Source organism: Mastigoproctus giganteus, chromosome 12 (genome assembly GCF_048544385.1).
Source record: "Mastigoproctus giganteus isolate SK-2022 chromosome 12, ASM4854438v1, whole genome shotgun sequence".
NCBI lineage: Eukaryota > Metazoa > Arthropoda > Arachnida > Uropygi > Thelyphonidae > Mastigoproctus > Mastigoproctus giganteus.
This window is the reverse complement of record NC_143586.1, coordinates 122,744,084-122,763,483: the sequence shown is the minus strand read 5'-3', so window position 1 is coordinate 122,763,483 and position 19,400 is coordinate 122,744,084. Positions and strand designations below refer to the sequence as shown.

General features: G+C 36.6%; 1 protein-coding gene across 1 annotated transcript in view; it reads right to left on the bottom strand.

The window, feature by feature from the left end:
- Nucleotides 1-19,400, bottom strand: part of LOC150077385 (uncharacterized) — a 214,918-nt gene that overhangs the window by 110,309 nt on the left and 85,209 nt on the right. The window contains exon 7 of the mRNA XM_090386145.1: nucleotides 5,704-5,852. Within this exon, the coding sequence (XP_090242271.1) occupies nucleotides 5,704-5,852 (149 nt within the window). The remainder of the gene's footprint in view (nucleotides 1-5,703; nucleotides 5,853-19,400) is intronic.

Genomic DNA, 19,400 nt, shown 5'->3' with positions numbered 1-19,400 from the left:
TCTCGAACTCCATTGCTAATATTATGTCAAATAAATGTTTGCCACTAATTATTGTCTTGTGTCATTTCTGCTTCTTGTGCCTCTGCTACTACTTTCCTGTGACATTTCCGGTTATGGGTTCCAATGCGATTCATATTCCTTTAGATGTTACCTACCTACCCTAAATGTTTGTACCAATATTTTTGAGACGCCCTGTATAATATATATATATATATAAGTAATGACATTAAAAAATAAAATAGATAAATAAGAAAATAAATAAACATGAAGTAGTCATTACAGGCAGTAAAATACAAATCCTCCACATGATACCGAATAAATTACTGAAATTACATATTTAAAAATTAATCCAAAATACCCGTAGTATTGCAAAACTGTACAGTGAAAATTTAACATAAACCTAACAATTAATTGTAATTGGGAGGGTAGAGAAGGGGTAACAAGACAGAAACTGTAGCCAAAAGCCTCCAAATAATTTAGAATATAATTTAAATCAAATTCAAATAAATCCATTTTAAAATTTAAAATGGATTTATTTTAAATTTAATAACCAATTGTATAACAATTTAGTGGCACCCCCCCCCCCTAGTAAGGAACCAGTTCCGAGAAACGTGAAATATTATAAATAAGTATCACCAAAAGAGACTAAACAAACTACTAAAATAAAATAAAATAAAAACAGACTGACCATTATGCCCAATATCGACAGAGGACCACGAGGCCAATAATGGTCATGGAATCACTGCATTTCACTCGCTAGACAAATCTTTGCATAGGCGAACTGATCGAAGGACCTATCCACCCCTCCTTCCTCCGATCGAGTCACAAATGCAGAGGATTTGCATAGCGGTGGTCCTTATGCAGTGAAAAATAAACAATAGAATAGACTAGAACTCCAGAGCAAAGCCACACCATAGACATTCTGAAAGCTTAACCAGCTATAACTAGCTTACATAGATACAGAAAATAGAAAATATATTTATAGATGGTATTATAGGTTCAGCTTAAGCAGGTGAAACCAACTACTACCATCTGATTTACATATAAATAAGTAATGACATTAAAAAATAAAAGAGATTAATAAGAAAATAAATAAACATGAAGTAGTCATTAGATGCCACCACTAAGCAAATCCTCTGAATTTGTGGCTCGATCGGAGCCACATTAAAGAAGCATTAAAGGATTTTTTTTTTTTTTTTTTTTTTTTTTCTATGTGAACCCCAAACACGAGAGGTATTAGAACCTATAGTACTTAGTACCGTGCTTGGGTTTGAGGTTAAGACGACGAAAGAAGATATTTGTTGACATTGGACTTGAACTTCTGTAGATTGTAATTTTCAGGAAATACGTATGAAGGAAGGTTGTTCCAGAAAACGGCAGTTGAATGAATAAATGAGGAAAATGAAAAGTTGGTTCTGTGGGTTTGAAGTTGGACAGTAAATGGATGTTGGCTAGTGGCGGCACGTGTTCGGACTGTTTTGAAAGAGTGAGCGGGAATTATAGAAGCCAATTCAGAAGAACAGTGCCCATGGAAGTATCTGTAGAAGAGGCATGCAGCAGAAACAGTACGTCTATGAGAAAGCGAGTGGAGAGAGTATGTTAGAGATTAATCGTTAATTAACCTAATTGCTCTCTTCTGAATGGAATCAAGAAGCCTTAGAGAGGTTTTGGGGGCACCACCCCAGATGTGGGAACAATATTCCATGGCAGGGCGGATTTGCAATTTATACAGAGTGAGCAGCTGTTTGGAAGAAAAGTAACACCAAGAGTGAAAGAGAAAACCAAGTTTTTTAGATGCAGAGGAAGCAATATTTGTAATGTGCTTGTGCCAAGAGAGATTAGAAGTCAGGGTAATCCCCAAAAGAGATATATCATTTTGCCTAGAAATCAGATTGTCACTAAAGATAAGCATAGGAGCAGAACAATCCTTTTTGCGAGATATAAGACAAGACAGCGTTTTAGCAGGGTTGAAATCAACAAAGTTGTCTTTGCCCCACTGGAGAATTACCTTAAGATCGGTATTTAAGGAATTGGTAGCAGATTTTCGAGAAGTTGAAGCTGATTGAGCAGGACAAGGTTTCTCAAAATGGTAAGTTGAATGCAATGTGCTATCATCGGCAAAACTATGGATAGGATTTCCAGTCAATGGAAGAAGGTCATTGATATACAAGAGGAACCGAGTGGGGGAAAGAACTGAACCTTGGGGGACACCGGCATTAGTGGAGAAGTTAGAAGACAGAGAGCCATCTACCATCACCCTCAGTGAGCGATCAGAGAGAAAACTGGATAACCAATTACTAAAAACAGTTGGCAAACCATAAGATGGAAGCTTGTTTAGAAGACCTTTATGCCAAACACAATCAAAAGCCTTTGAGATGTCAAGAGCAACTATTTGTGTTTCACCGAACCTTTCCATTGAATTAGTCCATAAATGGGTAACATAAGCCAGAATATCACCAGTGGATCGACACTGATGGAATTCATACTGGTGATCGTTGATCACACGGAAGGTTTCTAGGTAGTTTAAGAGTTGGCGGTTAATTGATTTCTCCATTACTTTAGAAAGAGTAGAAGTAATTGCAATGGGACGATAATTGGATGATAGGGATTTGTCACCTTTTTTAAGAACTGGCTGGATATGAGCAGATTTCCAAGCAGAAGGAAAAACACCTTTGGAATAAGAAAGTGAAAAAAGGCGGCAAAGAATAGGAGTAAGTTCAAGAGCACAGGTTTTGAGAACAAGTGGAGAAATACCATCAGGACCTGGAGCTTTCTTAGCAACAAGATTCACCAAAATCCTTCTGATATCCTTTTGACGGAAGACCACAGGAGGCATTGAATCGAGCGTGTTGGGAATGGTGGAAGGTGTTTTCCCAAGATCATTAATACATGAGCTGGAAGAAAAATGGGATGCTAGCAGGTCAGCTTTGTCCTTGGCTGAAGTGGCAACAGAACCATCTGGTTTGGACAGAGGTGGGAGCACAGATGGGCAAAAGTTGCGGCCAATAGTTTTGGCAAGAGACCAGAATGCTCGGCTACCATTAGGGCAAGAAGCAAGTTTTCTACTCTTAGCCTGTTCAAACTCTAGTTTGGACTGATTAATAACTGCTTTACAACTGTTGCGAGCTTTGGTGTAGGCAGAAAATGAAACTGAAGAATTAGAAACAAGCCAATTACGATATGCAATTTTCTTCTCTTGGACAGCCTTAGCACATTTATTGGAAAACCAAGGTTTAGATAAAGGACGAGATTTAAAGTGGAGTGTGGGATAAGGGATTCCATTCCTGCAAGAATAATTTCACTGACACGATCTGAGCAAACGTTGACATCCGAAGTTTTGAAACAGTAGTCCAACCAAGGGGAAAAAAGAAAAGAAGTCTCACAGGTCTCCCATTTTGCATTCTTGTAATGGCAAACAACACATGGTTGGGAATAGCCATGAGATAAAGGTTCCATTGGAGAAGAGACAATCACCAAGTTGTGATCTGAAGTGCCTAAAGGACCTCTCACTTCGACCGTGTACTTATAAGGGTTGTTTGTGAGAAAAAGATCAAGTGTATTGGCTGTATGATTAGGATTGTCCGGTATTCTTGTAGGTAAATGAACAATTTGTGCTAGGTCATTAGTAATTGCAAAAGCCTCAGCATCTTGACCTGCTGGGTCGGTGTGACTAGAAAACGGAAGCCAGCTGGAGTTGTGAACATTAAAATCACCAAGGAAAATTACTTCACTGTTAGGAAAGTTGGACTGAAGAAAGTCAAGTTGCAAAGAGAGGAAGTCAAAGAGCTCCAAGTGATTAGTGGAGTTGGGAGAGCAGTAGAGAAAACAGATGAATTTGACACAATGAGGTAGAGAGATTTTAAGCCAGAGAAGATCAAAGAGAGGAGATTCCAAATTGCCAAGTCTCTGACAGGGAATATCAGAACAGACATATGCACAAGTACCACCTTTGAGGCAAAAGGAATCATACAGCGAATAATTTGGGCATCTGAGATGAGCAGTAGATGAATCAACCGATAACTGAGATTCTGTCAGAAAAAGTACACAGGGTTTGGCAGACTGCAAGTGGAAATGGACATCGTTGAGATTAGAATTGAGACCACGTATATATGTGAAATGAATTAGGAAGTCCTTGGGAGGTTTAGATCTTTTCGCAGATAAGCTTGCTCTATTAGTTTGACAATTCATGGTGTATTCAACAGTAAGAAAAAGTAGATGGTACATGCTGAATGAAGTAATGAAATTTTTGGATATGGCGTACATATGGTAAGAATATACCCAGATCCTTGACATAACATGGCCTCGACAATGCTCCCCGTATACACACTACTCGGACTCCCTCCAGTCACTATCTGGCAGAGTAGAGGTAGCAAGATTATACACTAGCTGATCCGGAAGCTTCCTAGAGAGTTACCAATAGGTTCAGTCCGGTGTATTAACTAGCGGCCGGCCTGCGAACACTGTTTTAGAGCTGTACCCTCGAAATGTAAGGAATATTGGATCTCGCCACGACGTTCATCATAACCTCAAAAGTCATCAATCATACTGCATGATGGAAGAGATAGGGAAGGGTTGACCGGAACTTAGCTCTAGAGACTAAACATGGGTTCCACCACTTCAAGCCTCCAATAAGCAAAGTGGTGGTACTGCCTGGTAACATAGAGGGGCAGCGTTCCTCCATGTGGTGTGGGCGCTACACCTCGACCCCTGCTTACGTTGGTTCACACCTGGGTGGTCACCCACCATGTACTTGTGCATGGAGGTTATACCCAGGATTACTAACAGTCCCACCATCGTGAAGGTGCAAGCAGAGGATTTGGCTGTCACAGACTGTCAGGATTTCGCCAAAATTGGGTCCACTTGACTTGAACATCACCTGAATATCAGTTCCATCAGTGTTTTAGATTCTCAGATATGCCACGTACAGCTTGTCTGGCATATCTGAGAGAATGTCTGTGACAACCTCAAAGGACCTATTGCATCCTTTAATGCTGCTTTGCACTTTAAGGTGCATCTGTCATACCTGATTTATTAACCTTGCATTCACTGAAACCATTTCAACTATATATCTATTTTTATATGTAACTCTTTAACATTACCTTTAAGGGGTTACAATAAATACCCATATATATATATATATATATGACAGATTCAAGGCAGAACTAGACAAACATTTGGAGCGAGTGGATGGGTGAAATGAGAAGGGTGTTTTTTTTTTTTGTTGTTTTTTTTTTGGCCAATGCTATATAAGCTGGCTTTCTTGTACATGTGCCCTTGCTAATGCCCTATTACATAATGTTTGTGGCTTAATTTTTCACTAAAGCTAAATGTCATTACTATCTCTTGGTAAAATGCAGAAATAAAAATCCCTCTGCAAAATAACTACTTACCATCCCATGTGAATATTTTTACCCATATGATTAACACCAATAGTGTCATGTGTGCAGTAACTTTAGAGGTAAATATCTTTCAGTTTAAAAATTGTCCCTTTCATTCTACCTCACGAGCTTCAAAAGACAAAAAAAAAAAATAATAAGACCTTAATCCAGTTATCTGTATTCCACGATCAGCTGTTTCATGTGCATCTAAATGATGTTATCTGCAAAATGATCAATACTTATAAAAATATACATTCATAATTTAACTCGTGAAGTACTATAAACTAAAGAATTAACAAAATTTTAAACATATAACAAAACATACAGAGGCTGACTTGTGGTGAAGAAAAGGTCTGCCATAGCCAGGTATTTTAACCCTAGTGTTTTCAGATTTTATTTCTAGTCTAGAATCCACATGATCATTTGGTTCACTTCTAGTCAAGGCTGAGTCACTAGATGTAGAAGATTCATCACCTAACAGAAAAAAAAGAGAACAGTAATGAATGATACTGAACTAAAATTAAGTCTATAATCACTTACTGCAATTGATTAACCCTTTTGCAAATGAGTTTTTTGATAGTATGCCACAAGAATAAATTTTTCAAAGAATTTGGAAGTTCGTAAAAAATTAAAAAACTATGTATGTAAATGTTTTAAATATTAATCTTTCTTTTTTGACTTTGAGTATAACTAAACATTAGTTAAGTATCAAAAATAAAATCAATTTCATAAAAATTGGAAAAAATATTTTTTAAAAAAAAGTTGTTACTTATTTTTTCTTTTCAGAAGAAATAAACGAATTCTACTAACAATTAGAGGAAGTCATGATGAAAAAGAAATTTAAAGACACTGTGCTTATAATGGGTAATCTGAATGCTAAAGTAAGACAGGGTAGAGATGGAAACATAGTAGGCCCATGGGAGGCTAGGGGGGGAAAGGAATGAATGAGGTGATCATTTGGCAGAATTTTGGAATAGATGTGATTTATGGATTAGTAATGCATTATTTGAGCAAAAAAGTAATAGCAAGCATAGTTGGATTTCATCATTATCTGTCATTCCGATGTTCCACAGGTCGACATAAGAAGCCTCGCCACCATCCCTGTCCGTGTACTTCTCTCCATCATTGATTTTATTCCAGTTTCCTCTTCTCTTAATGACATCAGTCTTTATCATGTCCTGCTACCTCATTCTTGGTCTCCCCTTGGTCTTTTGTTCTTTAATTGTAAATCAAAATTCTTCTTTGCAAATGCCTCTCCATTCATCTTCTTGAGATGTCCGAACAATTTCAAACGGAACCTTTCAAGCCTGTCCTGAAGTTTTTCAACCTGAATTCTTTCCCTAATCACATCATTCCTGATTTTGTTGTGCCTTGTCTTTCTGGCTATGCTCCTCACAAATCTCATTTCTGTCCCCTGTAATCTGCTTTCATCCTTTTTTCTCATAGTCCAAGTTTCAGATGCATAAGTCATAAATGGTATGTAATAGGTATACGGTCAACTTACACTAGAGTAGTATGTTCCTGTTCCAGATCAGATCTCGTCTGCCTGTAGAAATTCCTGCCTGCTTGTATCCTGCTACTTATTTCTTCGCCTGTCACTCCAGTCTTTGTGATTGTGCTTCCTAGATACTTGAAGTTGTTAACCATTTTAAGCTCTTTCCCTTCCATTGTAATGTATCTGTCAGGCTTGTCACTCCTCTTTAGAACCATTACTTCAGTCTTCTCCTGACTGAAAACCATTCAAATTCATTGGCCATACTAGCCCATATATCAACTTGCCGTTGCACTTGTTCTCTGCTCTCTCCTCATATACAGGGGTCATCTGCGAAGAGAATGACTTTCATCTGGTCTTGTCCAAATTGTTTCGCCATTCTACATTGCACAGCATTCACTACAGCTATGAATAGTAGTGGTGAGGTGATAGGATGACTCCTTGCCTCAAACCTGATGTTATTTCGAAGCTCTCTCTTAACCCCACCACTGTTCTTACTTTGCTCACTGTTTTGGTGTAGGTATTCTCAATTCTCTCCACAAGATGTTCCCCTATCCCCAAGTTTCCCAAAACCTCCCACACTTTCTCTATATTCACAGCATGAAACACTTTCTTTATATCCAAAAATGCTATCCATAATTCTTTGTGTTCATGACATTTTTCCATCATACCTGATGCAGAAAATTAGATCCACTGTCATTCTGCCAGGCCTAAAGCCATACTGTTCTTCGGTTTTCAATAATTACTCTTATCTTCCTCTCCAACACCCTCTCGTAAAGCTTACTCACATGTGATGTCAGTGTGATGCCTCTATAATTCGAACATTTCTTTCGGTTCCCCTTCTTCAACAAAGGATGATCAAACTTTCCAGTCCTTCGGCACTGGTCTATCATCCTAGATCTTGCAAAACAGTGTATGTTTACACCATCCCTGACTTGCTTGTAGCTTCAACATCTCTCCGTTTATTTCATCCATACCAGCAGACTTACTTGTCTTGATGTATTTTCATGCCTGCGCTACATCATTATACGTCAAGTCTGTCTGGCTGTCTTGTCTCTCTCAGCATCTTCTCTTTCATCCCCTCTATTATGATCAACTTGCCTTTGTCCCTTTTGCTGACTGTCCTGCATGTTCAACAAATTTTTGAAATACTTCTTCCATATTTCTCTTCTCTTTCATCCTTGGTTATTAGGTTCTCAATTTCATCCAACAGGTATTTGCTCTGCTCACCATCACTTCTTCTATTCCTCACCATACCATATAGCATCTTTTTATAACCATCGATATCTTGTCATAGAGTTTCACTCCATTCCTTCAACCACAGTTTTCTCTCCTCATTGACTATTCTATTGGCCTCTCTTCACAGTTTCATTTCTCTCTTTATTCTCATCATTTCTGTTCTGAAAGTACGTCCTGAATGCATTATTGTTGATTTTCACAGCCTCTCTCATCCTATCATTCCACCATGGGGTTTCTTTCCTTCTACTGCTTGTCCTTCCACAAACCTGCTCTGTCAGTCTTACTATGCAGTCTTTGAATGCTTTCCGTTCTGATTCCACGCTGTTCACCACTGTCTTAGGTACAACCTTCCTGAACTCTTCTCTGAACATCGCCCCTTTTTCCTCTTCTTTCAACTTCCACACCCTTAGTTTCTCTCTCTCTCTCTCTCTCTCTCTCTCTCTCTCTCTCTCTCTCTCTCTCTCTCTCCTTATTTTTATCCTCTTCAATTTAGGGAATCTTAAAACTCCAACAAGTAACCTATGATCACAACCAAGGGACACACTCGGAATGATCTTGACGTCCATTAGTCTTCTGTTTCGCTTCTTATCCATGATTATATAGTCAATGAGGGATTCCTGTTGACCGTCCCAACCGTATCCTGTCACTATAGTAGTAGTGGCACATGATGCAAGAAAGCAAGTGTATGAGCTTATGCAGCATCAGCCAAAAAAAAAAAAAAAAAACACACTATTCCCTCCAAATGCCTGTCCAGTTCCTCCTTAAATTTATTTAACCTATCAACTTCCACGACAGATGGAAGTTTGTTCCAGCAATTAACCGCCCGCTGGCTAAAGGCAAATTTCCGCATCTATTCTACATCTGTCTTTTCTTAATTTGAATTTATGTCCCCTTAGGTTCGTAATCTGAACAAGTGGAAGGATCCCATCAGAATTCAGTGTGCTCAACCCATTCAAGGCCTTATACACCTCAATCAGATCACCACGCAGGTGCCTAGTCTCCAGCCACTGCAATTTGCAGAACTTAAGTCTCTTTTGGTAAGAGGATCCCTTCATTCCCCTCACCAATCTTGTTGCCCTTCTCTGGACCTGTATGCAGTACTCAAGGTGTGGCCTGACCATTGCCTTATACAGTGGGACAATCACCTCCTTTTCCCTGCTAGCAAAATTCCTATATATTATTGACAAAACCCCATGACTTGCCCTCGCAGCCTGTCTGCATTGTTCAGAAAACTTCATATCTGACTGGACTGCACAATTACTCCCAGGTCTTTTTCATTTTCTACCACCTTAAAGTGTAGTACTTAAGAGGGTAGAAAATGAAAAATTTCTCTGTGGTTACTTCTATCCATATACAGTACTTTGCATTTGTCAAGGTTAAACTTCAGTTGCCACTTCTTAGTCCATCTGCCCAAATTATCTAGATCCTGTTGCAGTAGCACACTGCCATTACTGTCATTAACAACCCTGCCAACCTTTGTATCATCTGCAAACTTCTACACTAAGCCTGATATACCTTCATCAATATCATTGATAAATATACAAAACAACAGAGGACCCAACACCGAACCCTGTGGGACATTAATTACCACCCTCTGTCTTCTCCCACTCAACTATGTGGCTGTTTCTCTTCTTGAACCAGGTGTTTCCTATGACCAAGCTGTTCTGTAAATAGAAATCCAACAGCCTCTCAACATCATCATTCCTAGGTCCCCAACAAGGCGGACCCATGTATTCTAGTCTTTGTCTCTCCACTTCGACTTTTGTATTCAGATCAACTATGATGACTTCATTTCTTCGCAACCAGTTTTCATAGTGTAGCATCGTACTATCTGCACTGTTTCGCTCTCATTTATTTGCAATTTAATTGACACAAGTCTGTCGCTGATAGTATTCACCTCCAGTAGCCTTTCCTTAATCTTTTGATCTACAATACCTCCTCTTAACTCTCTACACCAATTTCCTTTCCATTTCGATTCACTCAGTCTGAGTATGTTTATTTTTCTGTCCTTTAATATATCCTCACACCCCTCAATTTTTCCTGACAATGTCATAATATTGAGTGTGGCTAGTTTAATATAGGTCATAATATTGAGTGTGGATAGTTTAATATAGGTCATCATCAGGCTTGTGGCAGTCACAGATATCACCACTAGGATCAGGTGTGTCACGATCGGGCTTATTACTCTTGAGGATTTTTTTTCTGTTGAAGGCAATAAATTTAAGCTACCGATTATACTTGGATCTCACCTGATGGAATTACTAGAAACAAAATTGACTACATTATAACAACTAAGAGATATAAGAATACTATGAAGAACTGCAAAGCTTGCCAGGTTGAGTGCAATCAGGCCACAACCCTGTAGCCTGTACAATAAAGATAAAAAGATTAAAAAAAAAAAAAAAAGTAGGAATAACAAAAAATTGGAATTTACAAGAATTTAAAAACAGGAACAAAACAGATGCATTTAATGATAAACTAAAGAGAAAAAGAAATGCTAGTAATTCAACACAAGACACACTGAAATGAAAGGTAAACAGGTTGGAAGGAATTATACAGCAAACAGTTGAGGAGAAAATAGGAAAACAAAAGGGAAAAAAAGAAGGAAACCATAGATTTTGGAAGGTTTGTTTGTTTGTTATTTGGAGCATTAGCAACCAAGGTCATATTGCTCCGGGATACGCGGTGGTCATTCCCTGACCTTTCTGCATCCTCCGTATTTGGTGGTCACGGGCTCGAACCCCGGTCTAATCAAGAAGTGTGTGCATAGCACACGCTTCTTGATTAGACCATGGGCAGGAGCAGCAGTGCTACGTGCTGCTGCTCCTGCCCACCTGGCTACGGAGGCGCCGATTTGGAAGGAACCCTGAGCATGATGGAAAAGAGAAGGAGAAAAAGAAGTGACAGAGAGGAGTACAAGGTATTAAACTCTACTATAAGAAAAAGAAGTAGACAGGGCCGCACTTATAAATAGGCACATGAGGTGCTAGCTTTGGGCCTCATGATAGAGGGGGGGCCTCTATAATCTGAAATTTTTAAAGCGATTTCTTTTTTTAATGCCCTGATCTAGACTAGGGCCTGCTTGTACCTACCATGTAAACAGAGCCAGGTGAAATTTACTGAAAGTGCGGATGACAAATTTCTCTGAAAGAACACATTAATTTCTAGAATAAAGGAAAATCACTCTCTCCTAATTCTCTAATAAGGTGTAACAGTAGAAAACAGACTAACCACAGTGTATTAACCACATCCAGAATATGCCTTAATCTTTTCCACTGGCTATGAACACAAGAAAGCAATGACTAGCAAGACTTCTCGGTATAGTATGTGGGAGAGGTGGTTGTAAATGTATTATGACAGTAAATTGCAGAATGTTAATCCTTTTAGCTCTTAATTTGTGCTTTCTTCAGGAGCAGCTCTTCTGCCTAAAGGCCAGAGGTGCGAACAATGCGTACCAACCTCTCTGGAAATCCGTTCGTTATATGGAAATGTTATTCGCTCTACAGAAACTATTTTAATTGGACCACCCATGGATTTGAGAATCTATATAAGCTGAGACCTGAAAACTGTAATATTTAGTTTAATTGTTGATGTGCAAAGTTAAAGTGTGATACATAGGGGTGCACACACTGAAGTAAATATAGGTAGGTATCTATCTCTCTGAAAGTAGTTTGTAGTTTAATAAATTTTGATTCTGTTGTAACAGAAATTTAAATATCAAATCAATGTAATGTTTCTTTATCTAATCTGACTATGGCATGTTTCCTTTATTGAAAGCTTTTTTATTTTCTCGCTCTTAAAATATGAATTGATTCAAGTGTTAATTTTTATATTGAATCATTATGTTATATTACTTAAGCTGTTACTATAATCTCATTTGAATTAAAAATCTGAAATTGTCAATAAACAACAAATTAAATGAAGCAGTAATTAAAACAATGATATAAAGGCATTAATCACAATGGCAGCAACTATGCCAAAGAAGAAAATGTTTCAAATGTTCAGTATATATACAATATTATTAATGATGGATTTGGATGGACATTTCTGAATGTCGACACAATTCCGAAAATATTTCTCACAATGCCTGTGACAAATGCAAGTGGTGAATGGTAATTTTCAGCAGTAAAAAGAATAAAAAACTATTTACGAAATAATTTAATGCAGGACAAAATGTCTAATTTATCATTATTTATCGAATTCAAGGTAACGAACTCTATAAATTATGATGACAACTGTTAAATTTGTGAAATTAAGAGCAAGAAAAAAAAACATCCGTTCGTAAAAAAAAAAAAAAAAAAAAACTGTTCATTACTTACATTTAAAACAATTCAAATTTTCTTCTTCTCTTCTCTGTGTGCCATCTCCTAATGGAGGTCAGCGACCACCACAGCAAATGTAATTTACTTTATATAGCAGTATATATTATTATGATAATATAAACAAACAGTATATATTATTTTGATATGATTTTAATGAGAGTACTGTTCAGAATATAAAGTAAGTAAAAATAATTAGTTTGTAAAAATAAAATAAGTCTTTTTCTTTAGTCTTTTTCAGTCCTTAATAGTGCAGCAAAAATATGAATCAGGGGCATCTAAACGAAAGAGGCAATGAGAAAAAGATCAAATTCGGAAAGAAAAAAAAAAAAGAAACATGCTCTAATGCCTCTTTTTCTTGCACGTAGCAAAAAATATAAATGAGGAAACTAAAAGTGCAAGAACAGGAGAAGAGGAAGCAAACACCAAAGAAGAGACTGAGATGCAGTGTAAAGAAAATATACGAACAATAGGAAATGAACAGTTAACTAGTGGTAGTGCAATTAGTGACAATGAAAATTTTAAAGAAAGTTTAAATGAACCATCATGTGATATTGTGTATCCAATCAATATTGCAAAGCGGCCCGTGGAAATTAATAAATGTTTCAGAGAACATTTTTTAATTAATGCACCAACAAATTTTGGAAAAATTTTAAATTTAAAAACAATGTATAAGGACAGTGACAAACTTTATTATTCATGAAACAGATTTTACTGTACAAAAATGAATGGAACAAAGGAAAAACACGAATGGCTGATATTTTTTGATACCAGCAAATACATCTACTGTTTCGTGTGCAAATTATTTTCAAATTCAAATAATAAATTTATAACTGGTTTTATTTAATGACTGGAAAATTATTTGTAGGTCTTTACGTGTGCACAAAAATTCATCAGATCACATTAATGCTATGTGTGTTTATTTTAAGAGACGTTCAATTGTGGGTAGTACTGACATGGAACTAATGAAACAAATTCAGTCTGAATAAAATTATTGGTGAGATATTTTAAAAATAATTATTGCTACTGTTCAGATTTTGAGTAAATTTGGTTTAGTATTTAGGAGTGAGTAGTAATGACAAAATTTATACGAAATGTAGTGGTAATTACTTAAGTTGCCTAGAATATTGGAGTAAATTTGATATTTTTTAAGAAATCACATAGAGATGTATGCTAATTGTGGACATGGCAAAACTAATTACCTTTCACACAATCTGTGATGAATTTATAGGATTGATGACAGAAAAAGTTGAAAAGGTGGTTTTTGAAATTCAGGAAGCAAAATATTTTTCTATTATTGTTGATTCAATCCATGACATTAGACACATTGATCAATTACTGTTTATCATAAGATACATGTCACAAAATGGCATCATCAAAGAACAATTTGTAGGTTTCCTTCCTATAGAACATCAAAAATGCTGAATATATAGAAATTATGACAATACTTCAAATATAGCAAGAAAGTATTCAGGAGTCCAAGCCAGATTGAAGCAATATAGTTCTTCTTCTTCTTCAAGAGGAGTGTTTCCATTTACAATGGGTTTCCTCAGTCTACGAGTTATTTCTTGTTAGGAATTTTTTCCCGCCATAAAGTGCAGTTCAAGGTGTCTTGGTCGGTTAAGCCTCAGGCTGTCGTGCACTCCCGTACTCCATCCATCCATGTCCTCCTAGGTTTTCTTCTCCTCCTTCCAGGAGGTATCCATTCCAGGACAGCCTTTGGATATCTGTTTTCTTGCATCCTTTTTACATGTCCATACCATGTTAGATGCTTTTCTTTGATGGTGTCAATAATAGTCTTTTTCACTTCCATTTTTCCCCTTATGTCTTCATTCCGTTTTCTGTCTCTTCTAGAAGTTCCTGCTGAGCGTCTCCAAAAATCCATTTCTGTGGAGAGCAATTTGTTTTCCGCTCGCCTATTCAATGTCCAGGTTTCTGCTCCATACAATAGAAGACTTTGTACAATTGTTTGAAATATAAGTTTCTTTGTTTTATTTAGGATATTTTTGCTCCACAGAACTGGGTTTAACATGCGATAGCCATACAGTTCTACTGCATTTTATGTACCATGTACTATGGACTCTCTAAATTTAATTGGAACTAATGCAGCTAAATCTTGTTCTACTGTAACATATTATTTCCACTTTATACAAAATTTATATAATTTTTTTTTCTGCTTCCCCAAGAAGATGGAATGTCTTAAATCAACGTTTGGAAAGAAATTCACTAACACTGAAAAATTTAAATGATACAAGATGGTCAGCTAGGACTGATGCTGTCCCAGCTCTTCAAAATGGTTATAAATTAATAAAATAAACCTTAATTTATCAACAAGTGAACATGAAAGATCAGTGGAGCATTTAGAATGTACTAAATTAATAAAAAATATTGTTGAATATGAAACTGCATTGCTTACTGTCCTCTGGGATAAAATATTACATACATTAAATAAAACAGGTAAATTGTTACAAGATCCTGCAATAAATTTAGTGAATGGTTCTGATCTTTTGAAATCATTACATTGAAATATTTTGCATTTTAGAAACAATTTTAATATTATTGAAAGAGAAGGTAAATTATTAACTAATGAATGGCAATACAAAGATAAAAAAAAAGTCGAACTAAAAAAAGAAAAACAACGTGCGACAAAACGAGATACAATGAAGTAATTTTAGGAGAGAAATGCTTATTAGCAATACAATCAATGTTGTTTGTGATAGATTAATTGCTGAACTAAATGGACGAACACAAGTATACACCAACATTTTAGATATTTTAAAAATATTTATAAAAACTATTTGAGGAATAGTTTAAATTAAGATAAAATGAGTAATTTGTCACTGTTATTTATTGAATCTTAACTAGTAAATGGCATTAATTACAATGATCTAATAGATATTTTTTGCCAAGGAAAAAATAATTATGCACATAAATTGTATGAACTCATAATTTAGTTATTGCATTGCTATTTTTTACTGCTAAAGAACAAAATGCGGATGTTTTTGGAATATTTTTGTAACAATTTTTGATATTGTTTTTGTAATAAAATTAGTAATTAAACTAATTTGTCATATGTTTTTTGTCTTTTTTTTTAGGAGCATTAGCAACTAAGGCCATATTGCTCCAGGATAATAGGCGGTGGTCATTCCCTGACCTTTCCTCATCCTCCATATTTGGTGGGCACAGGCTCGAACCCCAGTCTAATCAAGAAGCACGTGCTATGCACTGCTGCTCCTTCCCACCTGGCTATGGAAGCGCCCATATTTATTTGTGTACAATACTCTATTGTTGTTGTTGGGCTCCCCAGTAGCTCAGTGCTGACACTCATGTCTTCCGTGCAGGCGGCCCAGGTATGATTCTGGTAAGGGCCCAAATTTATGAAATCATCGTGATGTGAAATGAGGAGCTAGTTGTGAAAGGCAGAGGGTGCTGGTCACAAAAGCCAGAAACATGGCAATGGAAGTCTATTCACTGACCATTAGATGACCCATCAAAGCCGTGTGACTGGTCATCATATCCTCATGGGCTGTTGTGACACAGAGTTTAGTTCAATACAGGCTGGCCTCGATTAACACGATTAATTTGTCTCGCGAGAGCGCATTGTGCAAAATGGAAACACGTTAATTGAATCAATAGGAAAAATTATAATTGGTCCGTGACCTTCAGGGAATGTCCATAAAGAATTTTAAAATTAAATGTTTATTGCATAAAATACATAATAAAGAAACTAACTATTTGCTACGGAAATATCTGAACACAGTTGTTTGAACAGTTTTGGCTTTCATTTTTCCATCATACAATGTCCGATAGCTGACAACAAGCTTCTCTATGTCCCGGCGAAATAATGCTTCTTTTGATGTTGGGATCAGATCAACATCCATTACCTTTTGTTTAAGGTTCTCTGCGAAAGTAAAGGTTTACCTAGTTCTTTTACCATTATCTCCTTTGCGGTAACATTTTCATTTGGCTCACACTCGTTTTCTTTAGCTTCTTCCTACACACACTGTTCCTCTCGTTGAAGGAGATTGTTGTCACTTAGCTGTTCTGAATGTGAATTCAGTGATTCTTGAATGTTAGCCATATCCAAGCCTTTGAAACAAGGTCATTACCAATATTAGTTATGTCTTCAATAACTTTTTGAACTGCATCTTTGAAGCCAGTAAAATCGTTTGTGCAATGGAGTAAAAGATGCTTCCAAACTGCTCTCACATTGCTGGCTGTCACTTCTTCCCATGCTGCATAAATGTTTTCAATGGCCACTCGTATGTTATATTTTTTCCAAAATACTGGTACAGAAATTGCATTATCTCCTATTGTAGCTTCAAGCGCCTATGCAAATGTTCTACGGAAATCAAAATCTATGGCAAGGCTCTTCACAAAGTGCATTAGAAAAGGTGTGACGCCTAAGCAGTGGAATAATGCAATCATAGTTTTGCTGCATAAGAAAGGAGATAAATCAGAAATTGGAAATTATAGACCAATTAGTTTGTTATCCCATATCTACAAGTTGTTCACAAGGGTCATTACTAACAGATTAGAAAGAATACTTGATGAGAATCAACCGAAAGAGCAAGCTGGCTTTAGGACAGGATTCTCAACTATGGATCACCTTCACGTAATATCACAGCTAATGGAGAAAGCAAATGAATATAAAACACCATTATGCCTGGCATTTGTGGATTATGAAAAGGCATTTGACTCCACACAGCATAAGGCAATGTTTCGGGCACTGGAAAGACAAGGCATAGATACTCCATATATTATGATTTTGAAGAAAATATATGAGAGTGCTACATCCTTTATTAGACTAGACAAAGACAGTAGCAAATTTAAAATCGAGAAAGTTCGACAAGGAGACACAATATCTCCGAAGCTGTTTACTGCTGCCCTTGAGGAAGCTTTCAGAAGATTAGACTGGTCGCAGAAAGGAGTCAATGTGAACGGAGAGTACCTAAACCATTTACGATTTGCAGATGACATTGTGGTCATAAGCCACGATCCCAAAGAATTAGAGGAAAATCTTAATCAGTTATGCACAGTTAGTAAGGATTTTGGACTAAAGATGAATATGGCTAAAACAAAAGTAATGATGAACAAGTATGCCACGGAAAGGGAAATAATGATTGAAGGAGCAGTAATTGAAAAGGTGGAGTCATATACTTATCTGGGACAAGTTATTAGCTGTAATAATGATAAATGGCTGGAAGTCAAGAGAAGAATAAATTTTGGATGGATAGCATTCAGGAAATATAGTCACATACTGAAGAGCAATATCCCAGTTTGTCTGAAACGTAAAATAATGAATCAATGTATACTCCCCACCATGACTTATGGAAGTGAAACTTGGGCACTCACCAAAAGAATGGAAGAGAAGCTAAGAACTACACAGCGAAGAATGGAACGAATTATATTGGGAATCAGACTGTTAGATAAGAAGAGAAACACATGGATTAGGCAGCAAACTCAAGTAAAGGACATTCTTATCAAAACTAAAGAACTAAAATGGTCTTGGGCAGGACACATAGCTCGAAGACATGATGACAGATGGACTAAGAAAATAACAGAATGGTACCCAAGAGGAGCTAGAAGAAAACCTGGAAGACAAAGGCGGAGATGGATAGATGAAATTCATGAGTGTTTGAGTAGTAAATGGATGGCCAGTGCTCAAAACAGAAGGAACTGGAAAGTTGCTGGAGAGGCCTTCATCCTGCAGTGGATTGAAAATGGCTGATGATGATGATGATGATTTCCGGAAATAGTAAGCCTTGAAAGTTGCCTACGGAACTAACTATTTCCTTACTAACTATTTATAACTAACTATTTATAACTATTTATATTTATAACTAAACTAACTATTTCCTTAACTAACTTACTATTTCCGTAGGCTTACTACTACGTAGTAAGCCTACGGAAATAGTAAGCCTTGAAAGTTGCAATCGTCCTTGTTCCATGGATTGCAATAACAAAGTCGTATTCACTGGTAAAAAAAACAACTTTCACATTTTCATTTAAGTCACCAAATGCCGAAGGATGTCCAGGTGCATTATCTAAAAGCAACAGAGCTTTAAAAGAAAGATTATTTTTCTTGCAATAGGCTTCAACTGTTGGACAGAAATAAGATGTAAACCAGTCTTCAAATAGGGCTTTGGTCATCCATGCTTTTTTATTTGAATGCAAAATGACTGGAAGAGTTCGATGGCTGTATCCTTTTAGGATTTCGTGTATGGTACACAAGCATAGGCTTCAATTTAAAATCACCTTGAGCATTGCTTCCTAATAAAAGCATTAGTTGATCTTTTGAGACTTTATATCCAGGTTGGGATGCTTCATTTACAGCCAAATAAGTTTTAGTTGGCATCCATTTCCAAAATAGGCCCGTTTCATCTGCATTAATTATTTGCCGACTGTTGTATTCACCATCCTGAATGATTTTTTGCAATTCTGCAGGAAATTTGGCTGCAGCATCTTCATCAGCACTAGCAGCTTCCCCTGTTACTTTAACATTATGCAGTCCTGCTCGATTTTGAAATGTTCAAACCACCCTGAACTAACAACAAACGTTTCAGTCTCCCCTTGGTATTTTGTTTCTTTGAGATTATTAAAAATGTTAATAGCTTTTCTCTGAATATTGTCCTTAGATAATGGAATTCTTTTTTGATTGCAATCTTCTATCCAAATTGATAAAAGATTTTCCATTTCAATCATTATTGGAGTTCTGTTTCTGGTATTTTGTAAAACAAATAAAGTTGATGAAGCTTTTTTACCTTTCTCTTTATATTCGCCCTTACGGCTCAAGACAGTTTGTACTGTAGACTCTACGTATCCTAGATCTCTTACGATTTTCGCATGATTAGACTCACTGTATCCTAGACATGGTAGACTCACTGTATCCTAGATCTCTTATGATTTTCGCATCGTTTGCATGTTACCACTTTCATGTTATTTAATAACATCAAGTTTTTCAGCTAAAGC